This window comes from Cetorhinus maximus, chromosome 27 (assembly GCF_964194155.1).
Source record: "Cetorhinus maximus chromosome 27, sCetMax3.hap1.1, whole genome shotgun sequence".
Taxonomy (NCBI): domain Eukaryota; kingdom Metazoa; phylum Chordata; class Chondrichthyes; order Lamniformes; family Cetorhinidae; genus Cetorhinus; species Cetorhinus maximus.
Window position 1 is genome coordinate 2,232,710 of NC_135905.1, and position 24,973 is coordinate 2,257,682.

The window sequence follows — 24,973 nt, forward strand, 5'->3', positions numbered from 1 at the left end:
ATCCAGGCTATCTACACACTCTACCCTAGACAAATCGACCGCTAAGTCCTTCTCTTTGGTGAATACTGATGAGAAGTATTCATTTAGTATCTCTCCCATTTCTTCTGGCTCCACACACAGATTCCCACCTCTGTCCCTGAGTGGGCCTACCCTTTCCCTGGCTACCCTCTTGCTTTTTACATATGTATAAAAGGCCTTGGGATTTTCCTTAATCCTGGTTGCCAGTGACTTTTCATGACCCCTTTTAGCCCTCCTGACTCCTTGCTTAAGTTTCTTCCTACTTTCTTTATATTCTCCACGGGCTTCATCTGTTCCCAGCCTTCTAGCCCTTACGAATGCTTCCCTTTTCTTTTTGACTAATCTCACAATATCCTTCGTTATCCAAGGTTCCTGAAACTTGCCATCCTTCATCCTAGCAGGAACATGCCGGTCCTGAATTCTTATCAACTGACGTTTGAAAGCCCCCCACATGTCAGTTGTTGATTTGCCCTCAAACATCCGCCTCCAGTCTAGATTCCTCAGTTCCTGCCTAATATTGTTATAATTAGCCTTCCTCCAATTAAGCACCTTAACCCGAGGACTTCTGTTATCCTTATCCACCAGTACCTTAAAACTTACTGAATTATGGTCACTTTTCCCGAAATGCTCCCCTACTGAAACTTCGACCACCTGGCCGGGTTCATTCCCTAATACCAGGTCCAGTATTGCCCCTTCCCTAGTTGGACTATCTACATATTGTCTCAGGAAGCCCTCCTAGATGCACCTTACAAATTCTGCACCATCCAAACCCCTAGCACTAAGTGATTCTCAGTCAATATAGGGAAAGTTAAAATCACCCACCACAACAACCCTATTGCTTTTACATCTTTCCAAAATCTGCCTACATAACTGTTACTCAATCTCCCGCCGGCAATTGGGAGGCCTATAGTAAACCCCCAACATTGTGACTGCATCCTTCCTATTCCAGAGCTCTACCCATATTGCCTCGCTGCATGAGCCCACCAAGGTGTCCTCCTGTCGTACAGCTGTGATATTCTCCTTAACCAGCAGTGCAACTCCCCCACCTCTTCTACATCCCTCTCTATCCTGCCTGAAACACCTAAATCCTGGAACGTTTATCTGCCAATCCTGTCCATCCTTCAACCAAGTCTCTGTAATAGCAATAACATCATAGTCCCAAGTACTAATCCAAGCTCTAAGCTCATCTGCCTTGCCTGTTATACTTCTCGCATTGAAACAAATGCATTTCAGACCCCCAGTCCCACTGTGTTCAGTAATTTCTCCCTGCCTGCCCTTCCTCTTAGTCCTACTGGCCATATTCACTGGTTCCCAATCATTTATTTCACCTGCTGACCTATTGCTCTGGTTCCCACCCCCCTGCCATACTAGTTTAAACCCTCCCGAGTGACACTAGCAAATCCCGCAGCCAGGATATTGGTGCCGCTCCAGTTTAGATGCAACCCGTCCTTCTTGTACAGGTCCCACCTGCCCCGGAAGAGATCCCAATGATCCAGATATCGGAAACCCTCCCTCCTACACCATCTGTTCAGCCACGTGTTTAGCTGCACTATCTTCCTATTTCTAGCCTCACTGGCACGTGGCACAGGGAGTAATCCTGAGATTACAACCCTAGAGGTCCTGTTTTTTAACTTTCTGCTTAACTCCCTGAACTCCCGCTGCAGGACCTCGTCACTCTTCCTGCCTTTGTCGTTAGTACCAATGTTACCACGACCTCTGGCTGTTCTCCCTCCCCCTTCAGAATGTCCCGTACCCGATCAGAGACATCCTGGACCCTGGCACCAGGGAGGCAACATACCATCCTGGTGTCTCTTTCATCACCACAGAAGCGTCTATCTGAGCCCCTGACTATAGAGTCCCCTTTGGCAATTGCTCCTCTGTGCTTTGACCCCCCCCCTGCTGAACAACAGAGACAGCCGTGGTGCCACTGCTCTGGCTACTGCTGTTGTTTTCCCCTGATAGGCCATCCCCCCCCAACAGTATCCAAAACGGTATACCTGTTAGAGAGGGGGACAGCCACAGGCGATTTCTGCACTGACTGCCTGCCCCTTCTAGCGGTCACCCATCTATCTGTCTGTACCTTGGGTGTGACCACGTCTGTAAAATCCTGTCAATGACGCTTTCCGCCACCTGAATGCTCCTAGGTGCATCCAACTGCTGCTCCAACCAATCCATGCGGGTCTGTGAGGAGCTGCAATTGGGTACACTTCCTGCAGATGTAGTTGTCCGGGGAGCACAGGGCTGCTGGGAGGGACCTGCTGGAGAGCACAGGGCTGCTGGGAGGGACCTGCTGGAGAGCACAGGGCTGCTGGGAGGGACCTGCTGGAGAGCACAGGGCTGCTGGGAGGGACCTGCTGGAGAGCACAGGGCTGCTGGGAGGGACCTGCTGGAGAGCACAGGGCTGCTGGGAGGGACCTGCTGGAGAGCACAGGGCTGCTGGGAGTGTCCTGCCTGGGTTGACGGGACTTCTGGGAATGTCCTGCTGGGCAGCACAGGGCTGCTGGGAATGCCCTGTCTCAGACCACAGGGCTGCTGGGAATGCCCTGTCTCAGACCACAGGGCTGCTGGGAATGCCCTGTCTCAGACCACAGGGCTGCTGGGAATGCCCTACTGGGGAGCACAGGGCTGCTATGAGTGTTCTGTTTGGGAGCACAAAGCTGCTGGGAGTCTCCTGCTGGGGAGCTCAGGACTGCTACGAGTGGGCTACTGGGGAGCACAGGACTGCTGGGATTCTCCCACTGGAGAGCATAGGGCTCCTGGGAATGTCCTGTTTGGGAACAGAGGGCTGCTGGGAGTGTCCTGCTGGGGAGCACAGGGCTGCTGGGAGTGTCCTGCTGGGGAGCACAGGGCTGCTGGGAGTGTCCTGCTGGGGAGCACAGGGCTGCTGGGAGTGTCCTGCTGGGGAGCTCAGGGCTGCTGGGAGTGTCCTGCTGGGATCCAGGGCTGCTGGTATTGTGCTGCTGGGGAGCACAGGGCTGCTGGGAGTGACCTGCTGTAGAGCACAGTGTAGGTGGGAGTATCCTACTGGAACACACAGGAGTGCTGGGAGTGTGTTGCTGGGGCACACAGGGCTGCTGGGAGTGTGGGAGTGTGCTGTTGGGGTGCAGAGGGCTGCTGGGAGTGTGCTGCTGGGGCACACAGGGCTGCTGGGCGTGTGTTGCTGGGGCACACGGCTGCTGGGAGTGTGTTGCTGGGGCACACGGCTGCTGGGAGTGTGCTGCTGGGGCACACAGGGCTGCTGGGAGTGTGCTGCTGGGGCACACGGCTGCTGGGAGTGTGTTGCTGGGGCACACAGGGCTGCTGGGAGTGTGCTGCTGGGGCACACGGCTGCTGGGAGTGTGCTGCTGGGGCACACGGCTGCTGGGAGTTTGCTGCTGGGGCAGACAGGGCTGCTGGGAGTGTGCTGTTGGGGCACACAGGGCTGCTGGGAGTGTGTTGTTGGGGCACACAGGGCTGCTGGGAGTGTGCTGCTGGGGCACACGGCTGCTGGGAGTTTGCTGCTGGGGCAGACAGGGCTGCTGGGAGTGTGTTGTTGGGGCAGACAGGGCTGCTGGGAGTGTGTTGTTGGGGCACACAGGGCTGCTGGGAGTGTGTTGTTGGGGCACACAGGGCTGCTGGGAGTGTGGGAGTGTGCTGCTGGGGTGCAGAGGGCTGCTGGGAGTGTGTTGCTGGGGCACACAGGGCTGCTGGGAGTGTGGGAGTGTGCTGCTGGGGCACACAGGGCTGCTGGGAGTGTGTTGTTGGGGCAGACAGGGCTGCTGGGAGTGTGGGAGTGTGCTGCTGGGGCACACAGGGCTGCTGGGAGTGTGCTGCTGGGGCACACAGGGCTGCTGGGAGTGTGGGAGTGTGCTGCTGGGGCACACAGGGCCGCTGGGAGTGTGCTGCTGGGGCACACAGGGCTGCTGGGAGTGTGCTGCTGGGGCACACAGGGCTGCTGGGAGTGTGCTGCTGGGGCACACAGGGCTGCTGGGAGTGTGCTGCTGGGGCACACAGGGCTGCTGGGAGTGTGGGAGTGTGCTGCTGGGGCACACAGGGCTGCTGGGAGTGTGCTGCTGGGGCACACAGGGCTGCTGGGAGTTTGCTGCTGGGGCACACAGGGCTGCTGGGAGTGTGTTGCTGGGGCACACAGGGCTGCTGGGAGTGTGGGAGTGTGCTGCTGGGGCACACAGGGCTGCTGGGAGTGTGGGAGTGTGCTGCTGGGGCACACAGGGCTGCTGGGAGTGTGCTGCTGGGGTGCAGAGGGCTGTTTGCTTGTTCTCTGTTAATGGAGTTCGCGTAAATATTGAGTACGTCAGTCAAGGCAAAATCGAACTGAAAGCCCTGTTGCTATTTTAACCTTGTGCAGTGCTCTGAGATCAGCTCCCATATCATAGACAGTGTGTCACAAGGTGTTTACACCTGCTGTGTGGTACAGTCTGGAACGTCGCGTGTCAGATTTCGCTTGTTCCTACACTGGGAGGAGCAGCGAGCACTGGTCAGTGAGGTGTGGAGCGCCTAATCGCCCAGTGTAAATAGGAAACAGTGAGAATCATCAGTGCAGCAAAGGAGGAAAGGTATTGACTGACTGTTTGTGTTTTACAGTTTGAGATTGCCCCTGAAGTTGACCCTCAGAACGCACTTGTTGCCACCTCTGCTTCAGCCTGTCACGCCAGCCTGCTGAAAGCGATTGCCATGGCACGGTGAGTGTGGGTTACTGCTCCTGGGGTCTGGCTGGTACAGTTGCCTTTGAGGCACACAGGGTGGGAAGGTCAGAGACACTTGGCCTGATGCTTGGGACCGGACTACCTGGGCACTGGGTGACTGAGCTGGGCTGTGAAGGATCACAGAGCAAGCAATCTTTCAGTAAGGGACACAAAGCTCTGTCACTTGACTTGTTTTGTGTGTAACGCCAGCAAGTATCGGGGTTTGGTTTACTTATAAACACGTTCTCCTTTTCTGTCTCTACCCAGGGGAAAGCCGTTCATCAACGTGATGCCATCAGGGGCAGATTTCTTTGGTTTCTCTCACCCCACCATCCAGAACCTGATTCAGAGCTGTCCTGGTGCCAGGAAGTGTGTCTGGTAAGGTCACAAAAACAAGTACTCGCATTCCCAAAACACATTGAACAGAGTAAACCTTCCCAGGAGGGTTACCAGCCACCAGACAAATAACTGGGACAGGTAACCAAAGCCTTGGTCAAAGACGGAGGTTTTAAGTAACAACTTAAAGGGCGAGATCCAGAGAGATTTAGGGAGGGAATTCCAGCACCTCTGTTTCCCCAGCCTCTCATCATATGACCCCCTCACCCCAGGAACCAGTCTGGTGAACCCTCGCTGTACCACCTCCAAGGCAAATATGGAGACAGAAATTGCACACACTATTCCAGGTGTGGTCTCAACAAAGCCCCGTAGAATTGTAGCAAGACCTCTTTATTCCTGTACTCCGATCTCCTTGCAATAAAGGCCAACATTTGCCTTCCTAATTGCTTGCTGCACCTGCGTGCTAACTTTCTGTGTCTGTTGTACGAGTGGGCCCAAGTCTCTCTCAACATCAACATTTACGAGTTCCACACTTTTAAAAAAAAATTTTGCTTTTCTATTCTTACTGTCTCATTCTTCCCCACATTATACTTCATCTACCACCTTGCTGACCGCTCAGTTATCCTGTCTATACCTCTGTGCAGCCTCTTTGTCTACTCCTCAGAGCTCACAGCACTTTGTACTGTTAGCAGAATCAGATCTTTTGAGTATTAAGAGCCATTTCAACACGGTGACAGGGGGTGCAAACCTGCCTGGAGGGATTCAAACACAGAGTTGTGGAAAAGATGGACACCGTGTACAATGAGGCTACAATAATGTGCATTTATGTGGTGCCTTTCATAACCTCAAGGTGTCCCAAAGTGCTTTACAGCCAAAGAAACACTTTTGAAGTGTAGTCACTGATCAAACGTAGGAAACTCAGCAGTCAATTTGTACACAGCAAGCTCCCAAAAACAACAATGTGATGATGACTGGATAATTAGTATTAGGTGTTGGTCGAGGGATAAATATTGTTCAGGACACTGGGTGGACCCATTTCCTGTTGTTCAAAATAGTGCTGATGGGATCGATGATGTCTACCTGACTGAGCAGACAGGGCCACAGCTCCTCCAGCAGCACAGCACTCCCTTGGAAGAAACTGCTTTGTGTAAAGACTGGTGAGAATGTGAAACTCGCTATCACAGAGAGTAGTTGAAGTGAACAGTTATAACGTAGAAAACATAGAAACCAGGAGCAGGAGTAGGCCATTCGGCCCTTCGAGCCTGTTCCACCACTCAATATGGTCATGGCTGATCCTCTATTTCAATGCCGTACTCCCGCCCTCTCCCCATACCCCTTGATGCCTTTAGAGTCCGGAAATCTATCTATTTCCTTCTTAAATATATTCAGTAACTTGGCCTCCACAGCCTCCTGTGGTAGAGAATTCCACAGGTTCACCACCCTCTGAGTGAATAAGTCTCTCCTCATCTCAGTCCTAAATGGTCTACCCCGTATCCTGAGACTGGGACCCCTTGTTCTAGACCCCGTGTATAAATATGTTTAAGGGGAAAGTATATGAGGAAGAAAGATGGTCATGATGGTAGGTTTAGAGATGGGAGGAGACTTGAGTGGAACATAAACACCAGCATGGACAGGTGGGGCTGAATGGCCTGTTTCTGTGCCATATATTCTACGTAATGCCCCTGTAATAGTGCAGGACTCTTCCGAACTGTCCCTTTGACAGTGCGTATTGCTTCTCTGACAATGCACTACTCCCTCCATGCTACCCTTCTGACAGTGCAACACACCTCGGTTCTGCCCCTCTCCCTTAGTACTAATCCTCCGAAAGTGCAGCCATCCCTAAGTATAGACCCTACGACAGTGCAGCACTCCATCAGGAGAAAAGCAAAACACTGCCGATGCTGGAAATCTGAAATAAAAACAGAAAATGCTGGAAAAACTCAGCAGGTCTGACAGCATCTGTGGAGAGAGAAACAGAGTTAACGTTTCGAGTCCATATGACCCTTCCTCAGAGCTAAAGAGTAGAAATGTGATGGAATTTATACTGTGTAAGGGGGTGGAACAGGTGGAGCTGGATAGAAGGTCAGTATTGGTGGGGGCTAAGGAGAGATTGGCAAAGATGTCATGGACAAAAAGACAAAGGGAGTGTTAATGGTGGCGATAAGGACTAAAGAAGGTGCTAATAGTGTCATAAATGTAAGAAAACAGAATGTGTGAATAGCAGAACAAGAGTCAGCACTTTGTGAAAGAACAACATGGAACAAGTGACAGACGGCCCTTTAGTGGGTGGGGTCGGGGGAGGGGGTGATGTTTGGGGAAAAGGGTTAGAAAAAGGATAAAAGGGGATAAAACAATGAATAAATGAATAAAAATAAGTAAATAAATTTTTTTAAAAAGTAAATATAAAAGGGATTAAAGAAAGGGGGCGGGGATGGAGGAGAGAGCTCATGGTCTGAAGTTGTTAAACTCGATGTTAAGTCCAGAAGGCTGTAAAGTGCCTAGTCGGAAGATGAGGTGCTGTTCCTCCAGTTTGCGTTGAGCTTCACTGGAACAATGGAGCAAGCCAAGGACGGACATGTGGGCATGAGAGCAGGGTGGAGTGTTGAAATGTCAAGCGACAGGGAGGTCTGGGTAATGCTTGCGGACAGACCGAAGGTGTTCTGCAAAGCGGTCACACAGTCTGCGTTTGGTCTCTCCAATGTAGAGGAAACCGCATTGGGAGCAGCGAATGCAGTAGACTAAGTTGAGGGAAGCGCAAGTGAAATGCTGCTTCACTTGAAAGGAGTGTTTGGGCCCTTGGACGGTGAGGAGAGGGGAAGTAAAGGGGCAGGTGTTGCACCTTCTACGGTTGCATGGGAAGGTGCCGTGGGAGGGGATGAGGTATTGGGGGATGATGGAGGAGTGGACCAGGTAGGGATCCTGGAGGGAAGGGACCCTAGGGAATGCCGACAAGGGGGGTGAAGGGAAGATGTGTTTGGTGGTGGCATCATGCTGGAAATGGCTGAAATGGTGGAGGATGATTATTTGAATGCGGAGGCTGGTGGGGTGATAAGTGAGGACAAGGGGGACCCTACCATATGTTTCTGGGAGGGAGGAGAAGGTGTGAGGGTGGATGTGCGGGAGATGGGCCGGACATGGGTGAGGGCCCTGTTGAGGGAAGTGCAAGTGAAATGCTGCTTCACTTGAAAGGTGTGTTTGGGCCCTTGGACGGTGAGGAGAGGGGAAGTAAAGGGGCAGGTGTTGCATCTTCTGTGGTTGCATGGGAAGGTGCCGTGGGAGGGGGTTGAGGTGTAGGGGGTGATGGAGGAGTGGACCAGGGTGTCACGGAGCGAACGATCCCTGCGGAATGCCGCCGGGGGGGTGAAGGGAAGATGTGTTTGGTGGTGGCATCATGCTGGAGTTGGCATAAAAATATTTCAATCCTGGTTCCTCACCAAAATGAGGAAAACCTAATGGCCTGTCTAACTGACACGAAAGGTTAACTCTGTTTCTCTCTCCACACACACTGTCAGAGCTACTGAGCTTCTCCAGGATTCTCTGCTTTTGTTTCTGATGGCCTGTCTACCTGGCTGTGTTGTCTCAGCTCTGCCCATATCGGGGTCTCTGTTCATCTTATGGTTCTCGCTCAGCCCACTGTTTGTTGCCTTGTGCTGCTCAGTGTTTTTTACGATATGGGTATGTTACTCTGTGCAGCACTGGGATCAGCTCCCTTTCGAAACCTTTGTGGTCAAAGACACTTGGTCATTGATGGCCTGAATCACATTCCCTCATCAAGTCATTTCTCAGCTACTTTTACCCAGAGAGTGCCACAGGAAAGAGTTAAAAATATAAGGTTCAGTATAACAATGAAATTAAAAATGGATACAGCCAGTCATAGAATTTCACTTAGTTTTCATTAATTAGCAAAACAACCCTATGGAGCTGTTTCCCAGGAGTTATACTAACTTCAGGAGTGAGAGGTCCAACTCCCAGCACAGATACCTCCCCCTTCAGTGAGGTGAAACATTGTTCCAGAAATTCTGTTTTACAGCTTCACATAAAGAAGTCGAGTGAAATGGGAGTTTTCACGTAGTTGAGATCGCCTATCAGTTTACCAGAATGTCCGACGAGCAGATCTACACAGATTCAGTGACTGTTCAGGGAGCACCAGTTACTGGGACATGGAAACTGTGAATTCTGATCACTTGCGTTACTGTTGTTTGTTCTCCATGCTGTTTCACTCAATGGACTGCAGACTGTGCTCCCAGCTGGAACTATACAGTGTAGAGTCATAGAGTCATATGGTTTTACAGCACAGAAACAGGCCCTTCAGCCCATCATGTCTGTGTCGGCCATCAAGCCCCTATCTACTCAATCCCATTTTCCAGCACTTGGCCCATAGCCCTGTATGCTGTGGCGTTTCAAGTGCTCATCTAAATACTTCTTAAATGTTGTGAGGGTTCCTATCTCTACCATCCCCTCAGGCAGTGAGTTCCAGATACCCCCCACCCTGTGAGTGAAAATATTTCTCCTCAAATCCCCTCTAAACCCCCTGCCCCTTACTTTAAATCGATGCCCCCTGGTTATTGACCCCTCCGCTAAAGGGAAAAGTTTCTTCCTATCTATGCCCCTCTTAATTTTGTACACTTCAATCAGGTCCTCCCTCAGCCTTCTCTGCTCTAAGGAAAACAATCCCAGCCTATCCAGTCTCTCTTCATAGCTGAAACGCTCCAGCCCAGGCAACATCCTGGTGAATCTCCTCTGCACCCTCTCCAGTGCAATCACATCCTTCCTATAGTATGGCGACCAGAACTGCACACAGTACTCCAGCTGTGGCCTAACTAGCGTTTTATACAACTCCATCATAACCTCCCTGTTCTTACATTCTATGCCTCAGCTAATAAAGGTAAGTATCCCATATGCCTCTTAACCACCTTATCTACCTGAGATGCTGCCTTCAGCGATCTATGACATGTACACCAAGGTCCCTCTGATCCTCTGTACTTCCTAGGGTCCTACCATTCATTGTGTATTCCCTTGCAGCGTTGGTCCTCCCAAAATGCATCACCTCACACTCCTCAGGATTAAATTCCATTTGTCACTGCTCTGCCCATCTTACCAGCCCGTCCATATTGTCCTGTAATCTAAGGCTTTCCTCCTCACTATTTACGACACCACCAATTTTCATGTCATCTGTGAACTTACTGATCATACCTCCTATATTCACGTCTAAATCATCAATGTACACTACAAACAGCCAGGGTCCCAGCACCGATCCCTGTGGCACACCACTCGTCACCACCAATCACAACAACAACCTTCGACCACCACCCTCTGCCTCCTGCCACTAAGCCAATTGTGGATCCAATTTGCCAAATTGCCCTGGATCCCATGGGTCTTACCTTCTTGACCAGTCTCCCATGTGGGACCTTGTCAAAAGCCTTACTGAGGTTCATGTAGACTACATCAACTACACTACCCTCATCTACACAAATAGTCACCTCCTCGAAAAATTCAATCAAATTTGTTAGACATGATCTCCCCCTGACAAAACCATGCTGACTATCCCTGATTAATTCCTGCCTCTCCAAATGGAGATTAATCCTGTCCCGCAGAATTTTTTCCAATAGTTTCCCTGCTACTGATGTTAGACTCACTGGCCTGTAATTACCTGGTTTATCCCTATTCAAACCTCCCCTACGCCCTCCAGCTCCACACACAGATTGTCACTTTGGTCTTTAATGGGCCCTACTCTTTCCCTGGTTATTCTCTTGCCATTAATATATTTATAATGCCTTGGGATTTTCCTTTACCTTGCCTATCAGTGTTTTTTCATGCCCCCTCTTTTCTCTCCTAATTTCTTTTATAAGATTCCCCCTCACTTTCTATATTCCTCTAGGGCTTCCGCTGTTTTGAGCCTCTGTATCAGCCATAAGCCTCCTTTTTTCCCCTTACCCAATCCTCTATATTCCTTGACATCCAGGGTTCCCTGGATTTGTTGGTCCTACTCTTCACCTTTAGGGGAACACATTGGCCCTGAACTCTCACTATTTCCTTTTTGAATGACTCCCACTGGTCTGATGTAGACTTTCCTACAAGTAGCTGCTCCCTGTCCACTTTGGCCAGACCCTGTCTTATCATATTGCAGAGTGCCGTACTGCAGACTGTCATACTGCCGACAGTACTCCCGGCTGGGAACTCTACCATGTGCTGCAGACTGTGCTTCCGGCTGGAACTGTCCAGTGTAATGCACACACTGCTCACAGTTGAAACTGTACAGTGTAATGCAGACTGTGCTCCCAGTTGGAACTGTACAGTGTACTGCAGACTGTGCTCCCGTTACAACTGTACAATGTACTGCAGACTGTACTTCTAGTTTGAACTGTACAGTGTACTACAGACTGTGCTCCCAGATAGAACTGTACAGTGTACTGCAGACTGTGCTCCCCTTGGACCTGTGCAGTGTACTGCAGACTGTGCTCCTGTCTGAAACTGTACAGTGTACGCAGGCTGTGCTCCCAGTTGGAACTGTACAGTGTACTACAGACTATGCTCCTGGCTGAAGCTGTAGTTTACTGCAGACTGTGCTCCCGTTACAACTGTACAGTGTACTGCAGACTGTGCTCCTAGTTTGAACTGTACAGTGTACTTCAGATTGTACTCCTAGTTTGAACTGTACAGTGTACTACAGACTGTGCTCCCAGTTGGAACTGTACAGTGTACTGCAGACTGTGCTCCCCGTTGGAACTGTACAGTGTACTGCAGACTGTGCTCCCCGTTGGAACTGTACAGTGTACTGCAGACTGTGCTCCCAGTTTGAACTGTACAGTGTACTGCAGACTGTACTCCCAGTTTGAACTGTACAGTGTACTGCACACTGTACTCCCAGTTTGAACTGTACAGTGTACTGCAGACTGTACTCCCAGTTTGAACTGTGCAGTGTACTGCAGACTGTGTTCCCCATTGGAACTGTACAGTGTACTGCAGACTGTGCTGTCTTATGTATAAGCTTGTTCTGACGGATCTTGGAATTTGCACATAGCTGAGATGTGCCCTTTATTTGCAGTTATCGTTGGGTCAGATTTGAGGTGTGTCGGCCTGGAGATGGACAGGTACCACGGGGGCTCCCAGAAGATGATGCTTCAATGAATTTCGAAGCCCTGAGACAGCAGGTCATTGAGGAGGGTTTGAACAATCAGCCCACATCAGGTAATAACACCTTTCAATTCACCCATTCAGCAACCTTACATTTGTAGTAACTTGTGAAAAATAATTTTATAGAGAAATATTTTAGGGGTATGGGCCTCTGTTGAAGAGAATAAATTTAAGATTTTTTTGAAGGACTATAGAATTTGTTCTTAAAATTAATTTAAATTTTGTTAGAAATATCAGTTTAACTGTTTATATTGAGCAGGGTCAGGGATCATCCACAGTGAGGAAATCATGATTGGAGGATTAGTTTATCGACTCTGCTGATTGGGGGATTGGTTTATCGACTCTGCTGATTGGGGGATTGGTTTATCGACTCTGCTGATTGGAGGATTGGTTTATCGACTCTGCTGATTGGGTGATTGGTTTATCGACTCTGCTGATTGGAGGATTGGTTTATTGACTCTGCTGATTGGGGGATTGGTTTATTGACTCTGCTGATTGGAGGATTGGTTTATTGACTCTGCTGATTGGAGGATTGGTTTATCGACTCTGCTGATTGGGGGATTGGTTTATCGACTCTGCTGATTGGGGGATTGGTTTATCGACTCTGCTGATTGGAGGATTGGTTTATCGACTCTGCTGATTGGAGGATTGGTTTATCGACTCTGCTGATTGGGGGTTTGGTTTATCGACTCTGCTGATTGGGGGTTTGGTTTATCGACTCTGCTGATTGGGGGTTTGGTTTATCGACTCTGCTGATTGGGGGTTTGGTTTATCGACTCTGCTGATTGGGGGTTTGGTTTATCGACTCTGCTGATTGGGGGTTTGGTTTATTGACTGCTGATTGGAGGTTTGGTTTATTGACTCTGCTGATTGGAGGATTGGTTTATGGACTCTGCTGATTGGGGGTTTGGTTTATCGACTCTGCTGATTGGGGGTTTGGTTTATCGACTCTGCTGATTGGGGGTTTGGTTTATTGACTCTGCCGATTGGTAACTTTTCTCACTTGCCTAGTGAATGCACTAGTTTCTAATTGACTCATCACTTTAGTTAAATTAACAAATAGTATTTACCTGACTGAGTCAGAGGAGAAAGGAGACCCACCCGACACTAGACTTTTATCATTGTCGGCCCTCTTCCTGTAAGGACAGTCCCTGTTCCACAAGTGGTCAAAGCTCAAAGGTTATCTGCCCAACTGATGAAACAGTGACTTTAGGTGCCCTCAACCTTGTCCGACCCATCTCCTGCGCCTCTGCCCTCACATCTTCCCCTCCCTCCCTGAACCATTATAGGGTCCCCCCTTGACCTCAGTTTTCACCCCACCAGCCTCAGCATTCAAAAGATCTTCCTCCACCATTTCTGCCAACTCCAGCATGATGCCACCACCAAACACATCTTCCCTTCACCTGCCCTGTCAGCATTCCATAGGGACCGTTCCCCCCGGGATACCCTGGTCCACTGCTCCATCACTCCCAACACCTCATCCCCTCCCACAGTACCTTCCCATGCAATCGCAGAAGGTGCAACACCTGCCCCTTTACTTCCTCCCTCCTCACCGTCCAAGGGCCCAAACACTCCTTTCAAGTGAAGCAGCATTTCACTTACACCTTCTTCAATTTGGTCTACTGTATTCGCTGCTCCCAATGCGGTCTCCTCTACATTGGAGAGACCAAACGCAGACTGGGTAACCGCTTTGCAGAACACCTTCGGTCTGTCCGCAAGCATTACCCAGACCTTCCTGTCGCTTGCCATTTCAACACTCCACCCTGCTCTCATGTCCACATGTCCGTCCTTGGCCTGCTGCAATGTTCCAGTGAAGCTCAACGCAAACTGGAGGAACAGCACCTCATCTTCCGACTAGGCACTTTACAGCCTTCCGGACTGAATATTGAGTTCAACAACTTCAGACCATGAACTCTCTCCTCCATCCCCACCCTTCTTTTAATCCCTTTTTAAAAATTTATTTTTATATTTTATTTACTGATTTTTATTTTTATTCATTTATTCATTGTTTTATCCCCTTTTTTATCCCACTTTCTATGCTTTTTCCCCAACCATTGCGCCCACCCCCTAAAGGGCCGTCTGTCACTTGTTCTGTGTTGTTCTTTCACAGAGCGCTCACCCTTGTTCTGCTATTCACACATTCACACATTCTGCTTTCTTACCTTTATGACACTACCAGCACCTTCTTTAGTCCTAAAAACAAAAAACAACTGCGGATGCTGGAAATCCAAAACAAGAACAGAATTACCTGGAAAAACTCAGCAGGTCTGGGAGCATCGATGGAGAAGAATAACCGATGCTGCCAGACCTGCTGAATTTTTCCAGGTAATTCTGTTCCTCCTTTAGTCCTCACCACTACCATTAATACTCCCCTTGTCTTTTTGTCCATGACGTCTCTGTCAATCTCTCCTTAGCCCCCACCTATCGCTGACCTTCTATCCAGCTTCACCTGTTCCACCCCCTTACACAGTATAAATTCCATCACATTTTGACTTCTCTCTAGCTCTGAAGAAGGGTCATGATGCTGTCAGACCTGCTGAGTTTTTCCAGCATTTTCTGTTTTTACTTTAGATGTCCTGTTAACAGATGTAGGGCATCGTGTTAAACCTGATCCTATTCTGACCCAACATCGTCCACACTTAGCAGCACGAATCAAAGCATTACAGAATCTTCACTGAGAGACCCCTCCATAGAGCGGGTGGTGGGAGTGACTGACCCGGCACACAGTGACCCTCCGTCCGGGGGGAGTGAGAGAGTGACTGACCCTCCGTCCAGGGGTAGTGAGAGAGTGACTGACCAGGCACACACTGACCCTCCGTCCGGGGGGAGTGAGAGAGTGACTGACCAGGCGCACACTGACCCTCCGTCTGGGGGGAGTGAGAGAGTGACTGACCCGGCACACACTGACCCTCCGTCCGGGGGGTGTGAGAGAGTGACTGACCCGGCACACACTGACCCTCCGTCCGGGGGGTGTGAGAGAGTGACTGACCAGACACACTGACCCTCCGTCCGGGGGGTGTGAGAGAGTGACTGACCTGGCACACACTGACCCTCCGTCCGGGGGGAGTGAGAGAGTGACTGACCCGGCACACACTGACCCTCCGTCCGGGGGGTGTGAGAGAGTGACTGACCAGGCACACACTGACCCTCCGTCCGGGGGGAGTGAGAGAGTGACTGACCCTCCGTCCGGGGGGAGTGAGAGAGTGACTGACCCAGCACACACTGACCCTCCGTCCGGGGGGAGTGAGAGAGTGACTGACCAGGCACACACTGACCCTGGGGGCCTGGTGTGTGGGTGGTGAATGAACACTGTTCAGTGTTACTGAGTGGGAGAGCCCCTTGTTAACGGGCATTGTGACCATGTTTGTGCTGCCCTGTGTATTTTCGCTATGTAGAATTTCTCAAACTGATGCTGATTTACCCACCAGAGCAAGCGTCTTCAGATCAGGAGGATGGAATCCCGATTGGATCCCGATCTAGACCCAGAGTTCCTGCATTAATGCCCACACATGACCAGCAAACTGCAGACACGCCTGCCCTTGGGCTGCACACCTCAGGTTGGTGAAAGTTTGTGTCTGTATTTTTATTCAGTAAACATTCACCTTCATGTATTCAGCTCAAGTTCCAGGGTTTCAGATACAGGACGGTCGAATCTTCCTGATTCAGTTATCTCTCTGCACCCTCTGTGCTCTGCACTCTTTTATTCTTTCTGGGTCGTGGGCTTCGTTGGTAAGGCCAGCACTTGTTGCCCGTCCCTAATTACCCTTGTACTGAGGGTCTTGCTCAGCCATTCAGGGGGCAGTTAAGAGTCAACCACTTTGCTGTGGGTCTGGAGTCACATGTAGTCCAGTCCAGGTGAGGACAGTAGATTCCCTTCCCTAAAGGGTATCAGTCAACCAGACAGTTTCTTTGTATATGGAGCAGGAGATTCCCTACATTCGGATGGACAATCGCTCTGCACCTGGAACCATCTGAAACTCCGATTTAAATTGGAGAATTCAGATAATTCTGAGTCTCAGCAGAATAATTCCTCAGGAACGGTTCGAAGGTTAAAAACCACTTCTAATTCCTCGGTAATGATCTCGCACTGGACCCCCTGACTACCCAACTCACCCACCCCAACTACCCCACCCCCCCCACTAAAAATCCTCCCAACCCCCTGACTACCCCCCTCACCCGCCCCAACTACCCCACCCCCCCCACTAAAAATCCTCCCAACCCTCTGACTATCCTCCCGAACGTTGGTCTACCCTCCATCCCCACGTCTACTCTCTAGACCCCTGACTACCCCCAATGCCCTTCAACTGGCCCCTACTCCCTCAAAACCGAAACCACAGGTAATGCCAGCCGCCCCCCTCAACTCCCCAAATACCCCCCCAACCTCCCGATCCCCCGACACCATCCTGCCCACCACCCCCTCCGACTACCTCACGGCCTACCACCCTGACTATACCCGCAACTGCCCGATGCTCCCCTGACAACCTGACACCCCCGACGACCACCCTGACCCCTCATCCACTTACCTTAAACACTTCGCATTTCCCCAGCTCCCTGAAGTGGCTGGGGCCGTTAAACCTTTATGGCAGCTAGTGCTTTAAAAAGGGGCATGGGTTCACTTCCTCTGACACTGCTGCACTGGAGGACTCCAGAGTGCTGCACTGCGCTGCACTGGAGGACTCCAGAGTGCTGCACTGCGCTGCACTGGAGGACTCCAGAGTGCTGCACTGCGCTGCACTGGAGGACTCCAGAGTGCTGCACTGCGCTGCACTGGAGGACTCCGGGGTGCTGCACTGTGCTGCACTGGAGGACTCCAGAGTGCTGCGCTGCACTGGAGGACTCCAGAGTGCTGCACTGCACTGCACTGGAGGACTCCAGGGTGCTGCACTGGAGGACTCTGGGGTGCTGTACTGCACTGCACTGGAGGACTCCAGGGTGCTGCACTGGAGGACTCTGGGGTGCTGCACTGCACTGCACTGGAGGACTCCAGGGTGCTGCACTGCGCTGCACTGGAGGATTCCGGGGTGCCGCGCTGCACTGGGCTGGTGGATTCCAGAGTGCTGTGCTGCACTGGAGGACTCGGGGGTGCTGCACTGCGCTGCACTGGAGGACTCCGGGGTGCTGCGTTGCGCTGGAGTTGCCGCGCCACACTGGAGGATTCCGGGGTGCCGCGCTGCACAGGGGAACTCTGGAGTTGCTGTGCTGCACATTTCACACCAGGTCTGGGATGGAGGATTGTATGGGAAATGTGCAGCTCCTGACCTGGGGAAGTAAAATGGAGCAGAGCGGCAACCCAACAGTGTTCCACGGGATTCCTGGGTCAACACTTCTGATTGATGAAGTCTAGACTATGTGTTGTTTCTAAAAATTGTAAATGAATATGGTTTCAGAATTTCTGTAGCTCTGCTCTTTGATGTCTTATATTTTGGATTAACTCTGAATGAACTCATCAAAAGATAGGAGCCCTGCAGTGCAGACAGAGTTCATTCAGTGCATTGTGCCTGTGACAGTTCTCTGAAAGAACATTCCGGTTAGTTCCCCTCCCCTACTCCTTACCCAAAACCCTACAAACTTTCCCTCTTGAAGCATTTATCTAACACTCGTTTTGAAAGTTATTGTTGAATCTGCATTCATCACCTTCCAGAAAATGCATTCCCAATTGTAACAACTCCCACAAAAACATTCTGCTCACCCTGCCGCTGTCTCTTTCACTATTAATCTGAAATCGATCTCCCTGCTCCTGCTGCCAGTGAAAAATGCTCTTCCTTATTTACTCCATCAAAACTGCAAAGGCTACAGGCCCTGACAATATTCCGGCAATAGTACTGAAGACTTGTGCTCCAGAACTTGCCGCGCCCCTAGCCAAGCTGTTCCAGTACAGCTACAACACTGGCACCTACCTGGCTATGTGGAAAATTGTCCAAGTATGTCCTGTACACAAAAAGCAGGACAAATCCAACTTGGCCAATTACCGCCCCATCAGTCTACTCTCGATCATCAGTAAAGTAATGGAAGGGATCATCAACAGTGCTATCAAGTGGCACTTGCTTAGCAATAACCTGCTCACCAACGCTCAGTTTGGGTTCCACCAGGATCACTCAGCTCCTGACCTCATTACAGCCTTGGTTCAAACATGGACAAAAGAGCTGAACTCCCGAGGTGAGGTGAGAGTGACTGCCCTTAACATCAAGGCAGCATTTGACCGAGTGTGGCATCAAGGAGCCCTGGCAAAACTGGAGTCAATGGGAATCAGGGGGAAAAACTCCCCCCTGGTTGGAGTCATACCTAGCACAAAGGAAGATGGTTGTGGTTGTTGCAGGTCAGTCATCTCAGCTCCAGGACATCACTGAAGGAGTTCCTCAGGATAGTGTCCTCAGCCCAACCATCTTCAGCTGCTTCATCAATGACCTTCCTTCCATCATAAGGTCAGAAGTGGGGATGTTCACTGATGATTGCACCATGTTCAGCACCATTCGTGACTCCTCAGATACTGAAGCAGTCCATGTCCAAATGCAGCAAGACCTGGACAATATCCAGGCTTGGGCTGACAAGTGGCAAGTAACACTTGTGCCACACAAGTGTCAGGCAATGACCATCTCCAACAAGAGAGAATGCAACCATCGCCCCTTGATGTTCAATGGCAATACCATCGCTGAATCCCCCACTATCAACATCCTGGGGGTTACCATTGACCAGAAACTGAACTGGTCTAGCCATATAAATACTGTGGCTAAAAGAGCAGGTCATAGGCTGGGAATCCTGCAGCGAGTAACTCACCTCCTGACTCCCCAAAGCCTGTCCTCCATCTACAAGGCACAAGTCAGGAGTGTGATGGAATACTCCCCACTTGCCTGGATGAGTGCATCTCCAACAACACTCAAGAAGCTCAGCACCATCCAGGTCAAAGCAGCCTGGTTGAGTGGCACCCGATCCACCAACATTCACTCCCTCCACCACCGACGCACAGTAGCAGCAGTGTGTACCATCTACAAGATGCACTGCAGGAATTCACCAAGGCTTCTTAGACAGCACCTTCTGAACCCATGACCACTACCATCTAGAAGGACAAGGGCAGCAGATAGATGGGAACACCACCACCTGGAAGTTCCCCTCCAAGCCACTCACCATCCTGACTTGGAAATATATCGCCGTTCCTTCACTGTCACTGGGTCAAAATCCTGGAACTCCCTCCCTAACAAGCACTGTGGGTGTACCTACACCACATGGACTGCAGTGGTTCAAGAAGGCAGCTTACCACCACCTTCTCAAGGGCAACTAGGGATGGGCAATAAATGCTGGCCCAGCCAGCGACGCCCACATCCCCATAATGAATTAAAAAAACCCTTCATAATTTTCATCACTTGTATTAAATCTCCCCTTAAACTCTCCACTCTAAGGAAAGTAATCTATTCCGCAGTCTCTGCACATTAACTGAAATCCCTCATCCCTGGTATAATTCTATTAAATCCCCTCTGCACTCTCCCCAAACCCTTCACATCCTTCTGAAAGTGCGAGACGCAGATTTGGACACAATCCTCCAGCTGGGACCAAATTATTGATTTATAAATGTTCATAATCACTTCCTTGCTTATGTACTCTCTGCCTCTCTCTATAAAGCTAAGAATGTGTGTGTTATTAACAGCCTTCTCAACTTGGCCTGTCGCTTCAGACTTGTATACATCCACCTCCAGATCTCTGTTACTGTGACCCTTTCAAATGGTACCATTTAGCTCATTGGCTCTCTTCATTCATCCAACCAAAATGTATCACCTCAAGCTTTGCCACATTATATTGCATCTGCCATGTCTCTGCCTACTTCACCAGTCTGCCCATGTTCTTGTGAAATCTGTTACTATCCACCTCACTTTACCCTGCAATTCTTTTATAAAGAGATTGCAGGAACCCTGTTGCTGAGATTTCGAACTCTGAAACCAGTTTCCCATACACCATTCCATCAGAGAATGGTCCTCAGCCACTGGCAAAGGCTGGAAACCATCCCCTGCGTGTTCTCCATTCCTCAATCCCACAGTTTGCACTGTGATTCCCAGCAGCTCTGGTTTGGGTTCTATTACCCCTACAGCCTTTGAGAAAGGGGAAGAACGTGTGCAGTTTGGGGCTCGTGGCTCCAATTCGGTAACTGAAGGTAGTTTAATGCACAGTTAGAATATGTGGAAAACAGATTCACAGAACTGTAAACATGCTGACAGACTCAAATATCCTCCCCCAGCTATCAGTAACCTGGCCTGAGTAACCAGGCTCTGAGTTCAAGCCCTACTCCAGGCCTTCAGCAAGGCAACATGTAAAACAAAATAAAGTTAATACAAAGGTAAATTCATAAAAGGAAACTAAGAAATTAACTAAATATTATCAATAAATGTGAGAACAACCAGCATCCTCTTGTAGGGTTTTATTTACTCCGGACTTGTTCTGGTTCCTCCTACTTTGAAAAACATTATCTTTATCAATCGTCAGCTGGTACTTCAAGAAATCTGATCAACCCTCGACACCTAATCTGGACTTTCACTTCTGTTCACTTCAAGATTCCTCACTTTTTGAAGCCTGGGAAAACTTTTCAAGGGCCAGCAGCTGTTTTACATCCCTAGTTGCCCTTGAGAAGGTGGTGCTGAGCTGCCTTCTTGAACCGCTGCAGTCCATGTGGTGTAGGTACACCCACAGTGCTGTTAGGGAGGGAGTTCCAGGATTTTGACCCAGTGACAGTGAAGGAACGGTGATATATTTCCAAGTCAGGATGGTGAGAGACTTGGAGGGGAATTTCCCGGTGGTGGTGTTCCCATCTATCCACTGCCCTTGTCCTTCTAGGTGGTAGAGATTGTGGGTTTGGAAGGTGCTATCTTGGCGATTTATTTCAGTGCATCTTGTAGATGGTACACACGCTGCTACTGTGTGTTGGTGCTGGAGGGAGTGAATGTTTGTGGATGTGGTGCCAATCAAGTGGGCTGCTTTGTCCTGGATGGTGTCAAGTTTCTTGAGTGTTGTGGAAGCTGCACTCATCCAGGCAAGTGGAGAGTATTCCATCACACTCCTGACTTGTGGCTTGTAGATGGTGGACAGGCTTTGGGGAGTCAGGAGGTGAGTTACTCACCGCAGGATTCCTAGCCTCTGACCTGCTCTTGTATCCACAGTATTTACATGGCTAGTCCAGTTAGGCAGGTAGGTTTCTGGTCAATGGTGATGCTACCCCCCCCCCTCCACCGCAACATCCGGCTAAAGAGGTTGATGGTGGGCATTCGGTGCTGACAATGCTGCTGAATGACAGAGGGGGATGGTCCTTGCCTGGCACTTGTGTGACATGAATGTTATTCACTTATCAACGCAAAGCTGAATGTTGTCTCGGTCTTGCAGAACCTGGGGCCAGGTTTTATACCAATGACTGTATGGAAAGGGCTTTAAAAATGGCAGGTAGAACCTGATTCCAGCATTCCCACCCCATTCCTGTTTCTGGCAATTTTTGCCAGCTCAGGGTGAGGGTGCAGGTAGTGAGCCTTCGCACAGCACTCCGGACCTTACCGGCTGCATTGCTGGGGGTGGACATTTCTGGCCACCTGCAATTCTGATGGCTTATGCAGGAGACGTGGTTCACAGCTATTCAGAGGTGTCTTTAACCAGGGGAGCCTTAGTCTGGGGTTGGGAACCTTTCGACAAGTAAGTTTAAAAAGTGTTTGGATAGTGTTTGATAATATATTTAATTAAGTATTTGTTTAAGGCTTTGCGTAGCTTTAAGTATGTTTTAAATGCAGTAATTGATCATAGGCCTCTGTCCTTAAATGGTAAAAGACCATTAAATAAGCCAGCCCTGTATAAGGGTTCAGATGCATTAAAGTACTTCCTCCAGTGGATAAAGTCTTCTGCACTCTACAGTATGATGAATCAGATATGAATGCATGTAGGGGGAACCCTGTGGTTTTCACATTGATTTAATGTCCTGACATCTGTTGAGTCTTTGAAGTACTTTTCTGGTATGCACTTGGTACCAAACCCGCACTTGGTACCAAACCCGCACTTGGTACCAAACCAATGAGTTATATAATAATACTCGCAAATCTTTGAAATGCTGATGAAATAAAAAATATTGGCCATTCAAAATAAGTAAGTGCAGTAAAAGTGATAACACCTTCCAACACTTTCCTGCTGATTGAGGATAGACTGATGGGGCAGTAATTGGGTGGATTGGATTTGTCCTGCTTTTTGTGGACAGGGCATACCTGAGCAAGTTGTCAGGTGGATAACAAGGTTTGAGTGGAGTTCCTCATTTAATGTTTCAGTAGATAAACAAAAAGTTCAAATTTTGTAACAGCATCTGTGTTTATTTATTCTGGAACATTCTGTTGTGTTGGGCTCTTATCAGATGATTTTTAAGGTCAGTGAGGTTCAGACAAGGCCAGCATGGATTGGATCATCAGGAAAACTTTTATGGAGCCAGGACCCTTATGAAGGTGACTGGCAACAAGATTTTTCACCAGTATTCGGGTGTAGAGCGACGTTGGGGGAGGTACTGGAGAGTTCACAGTGCCTGTGGAAACTTACCTCAGCACAGCTCAGATCTTTCTTCGAGAAAGAAGGGAAGAGGGAGAGATAAACGGATATGTTTGGAATGTCAAAGATGATCATAAATGGGGCTTAACTTTACAAACTGACTTGTCTCTGCAACATCCTCTCCGTGTTCTTTCATGTTATTCAATCATGCTTATGATGTGGGTGTGGTCAGTGTTGCTCATATTTTGTTTCACCTGTCCTATCAGGCAGCTCAAGTCTTCAGTTAGCACCAGCACCCTCTCATACTCCAAGTACCCATCACTCCTTGCATTCTTCAAGCACGTCATCAGAGCCAATAGTGCGAGGTACATGTAAGTCACTTAAATTCACAATTTCAAAGCTAAGGAGAGGAGTGGGATGTGTCTGGTAGTGCGGAGGAGAACTGTACAAAGCGCTGAGCTGGCATATCAGGGGGGGCAGGTGTGATAGGCAGAGCAGGTGAGTGATGCAGAGCAGTGGTGCGGGTGATGGGGCGGGGAGAGTGGGTGCAGAGCGGGGAGAGAGGGTGACAGAGCGGGGAGAGAGGGTGACAGAGCGGGGAGAGAGTGTGACGGAGCGGGGAGAGAGTGTGACAGAGCGGGTGACGGAGCGGGGAGAGAGTGTGACGGAGCGGGGAGAGAGGGTGACAGAGCGGGTGACGGAGCGGGGAGAGAGTGTGACGGAGCGGGGAGAGAGGGTGACGGAGCGGGGAGAGAGGGTGACGGAGCAGGCAGAGAGTGTGATGGAGCGGGGAGAGCGGGTGATGGGACAGAGTGGAGTTGCTCGCTTTGGAGTGGGACAGGGTTAGAATGTTTAGGTGAGGTCGATGATGTAGTGAATCAGGATAAATGTTGGAAAAAGGGAATGAAAAAGGTTCTGAGGAGGGGAGCGTGAGAGTGGGATTAGCCTGGGTTGATGGAGAAAAGCAGTGACCAGATGATTGTTTTGTGCTGGACCTTTCTGTGATTCCTCTCTTGACATTGCTGTGATCCTGTTACAGCTTCGCTGGACGTAAGTAGGAGCCTGGCTTCCCAGCTTCCTGTGTTAGCACGGATACCACCCCCACAGATTACCGCCTCGCAACAGCACAGATCAGCATTCACCTCCCCCAAACTGGCGGAGTGAGGGGAGTCTCAGACCCAATGGGCCGAATGGAGGCGGCTGGGTGTTTGCTGGGAATGTGGAGCTACCTCGAGCAAGATGTGATATTGATGTTCTACACATGAACTGATTTAAATAGGTGATAAAGTTTTACAGTTTTCAAACCCTCAGTCCTATTTCATTCATTTATTAACTGGTTTGTTGTTTCTGATTGTTCATCATTGTTGCTCATATATTAGCACTGGAGGGACTGCACCGAGCTCCCACATGGGTGTGTGTGAGATTCTGGATAGCAGCAGACCCAATACATCCAGGAAATGGAATTCAGTGTCGTGGGGGTGTAGGGTGTCAACTATTGTGTGGATCTTGAAAGCTGGGATTACTGTAGTGGTTAATGTGGTCATCAATATGCCCAGGTCAGTGCTGAAGTGGCCAAAATATCCAGTATCCTTTCTAAATGTCTCAGCAATGGGTTCCAATATCAAACCAGATCAGTACCAATAGCTCACAAACCCGTCTCAGTCTGGATCACTGACAAACCCGTCTCAATCCGGATCACTGACAAACCCGTCTCAATCCGGATCATTCACAAACCCGTCTAAATCTGGATCACTCACAAACCCGTCTCGATCCAGATCACTCACAAACCTGTCTCAGTCCGGATCACTCACAAACCCGTCACAATCCGGATCACCCACAAACCCGTCTCAATCCGGATCACTCACAAACCCGTCTCAGTCCGGATCACTCACAAACCCGTCTCAGTCCGGATCACTCAGAAACCCGTCTCAATCCAGATCGCTGAGAAACCCGTCTCAATCCGGATCACTCACAAACCCGTCTCCGTCCGGATCACTCACAAACCCGTCTCAATCCGGATCACTCACAAACCCGTCTCAGTCCGGATCACTCACAAACCCGTCTCAGTCCGGATCACTCACAAACCCGTCACAATCCGGATCACCCACAAACCCGTCTCAATCCGGATCACTCACAAACCCGTCTCAGTCCGGATCACTCACAAACCCGTCTCATTCCGGATCACTCACAAACCTGTCTCAGTCTGGATCACTCACAAACCCGTCTCAGTCTGGATCACTCACAAACCCGTCACAATCCGGATCACCAACAAACCCGTCTCAATCCGGATCACTCACAAACCCGTCTCAGTC

General features: G+C 49.8%; 1 protein-coding gene across 5 annotated transcripts in view; it reads left to right on the plus strand.

The window, feature by feature from the left end:
- The window catches only part of tbrg1 (transforming growth factor beta regulator 1), a 103,610-nt gene extending 79,639 nt beyond the window's left edge, over positions 1 to 23,971 (plus strand). For 3 of the 5 annotated variants that reach the window (XM_078530533.1, XM_078530537.1, XM_078530538.1), the window contains 6 exons: positions 4,600 to 4,697; positions 4,968 to 5,078; positions 12,082 to 12,224; positions 15,599 to 15,727; positions 22,928 to 23,032; positions 23,701 to 23,971. In XM_078530533.1, the coding sequence (XP_078386659.1) occupies positions 4,600 to 4,697; positions 4,968 to 5,078; positions 12,082 to 12,224; positions 15,599 to 15,727; positions 22,928 to 23,032; positions 23,701 to 23,825 (711 nt within the window). In that variant the 3' untranslated portion in view covers positions 23,826 to 23,971. The remainder of the gene's footprint in view (positions 1 to 4,599; positions 4,698 to 4,967; positions 5,079 to 12,081; positions 12,225 to 15,598; positions 15,728 to 22,927; positions 23,033 to 23,700) is intronic. The other 2 variants (XM_078530534.1, XM_078530536.1) reach the window with 2 other exon arrangements.
- Positions 23,972 to 24,973: the final 1,002 nt, after the last annotated feature.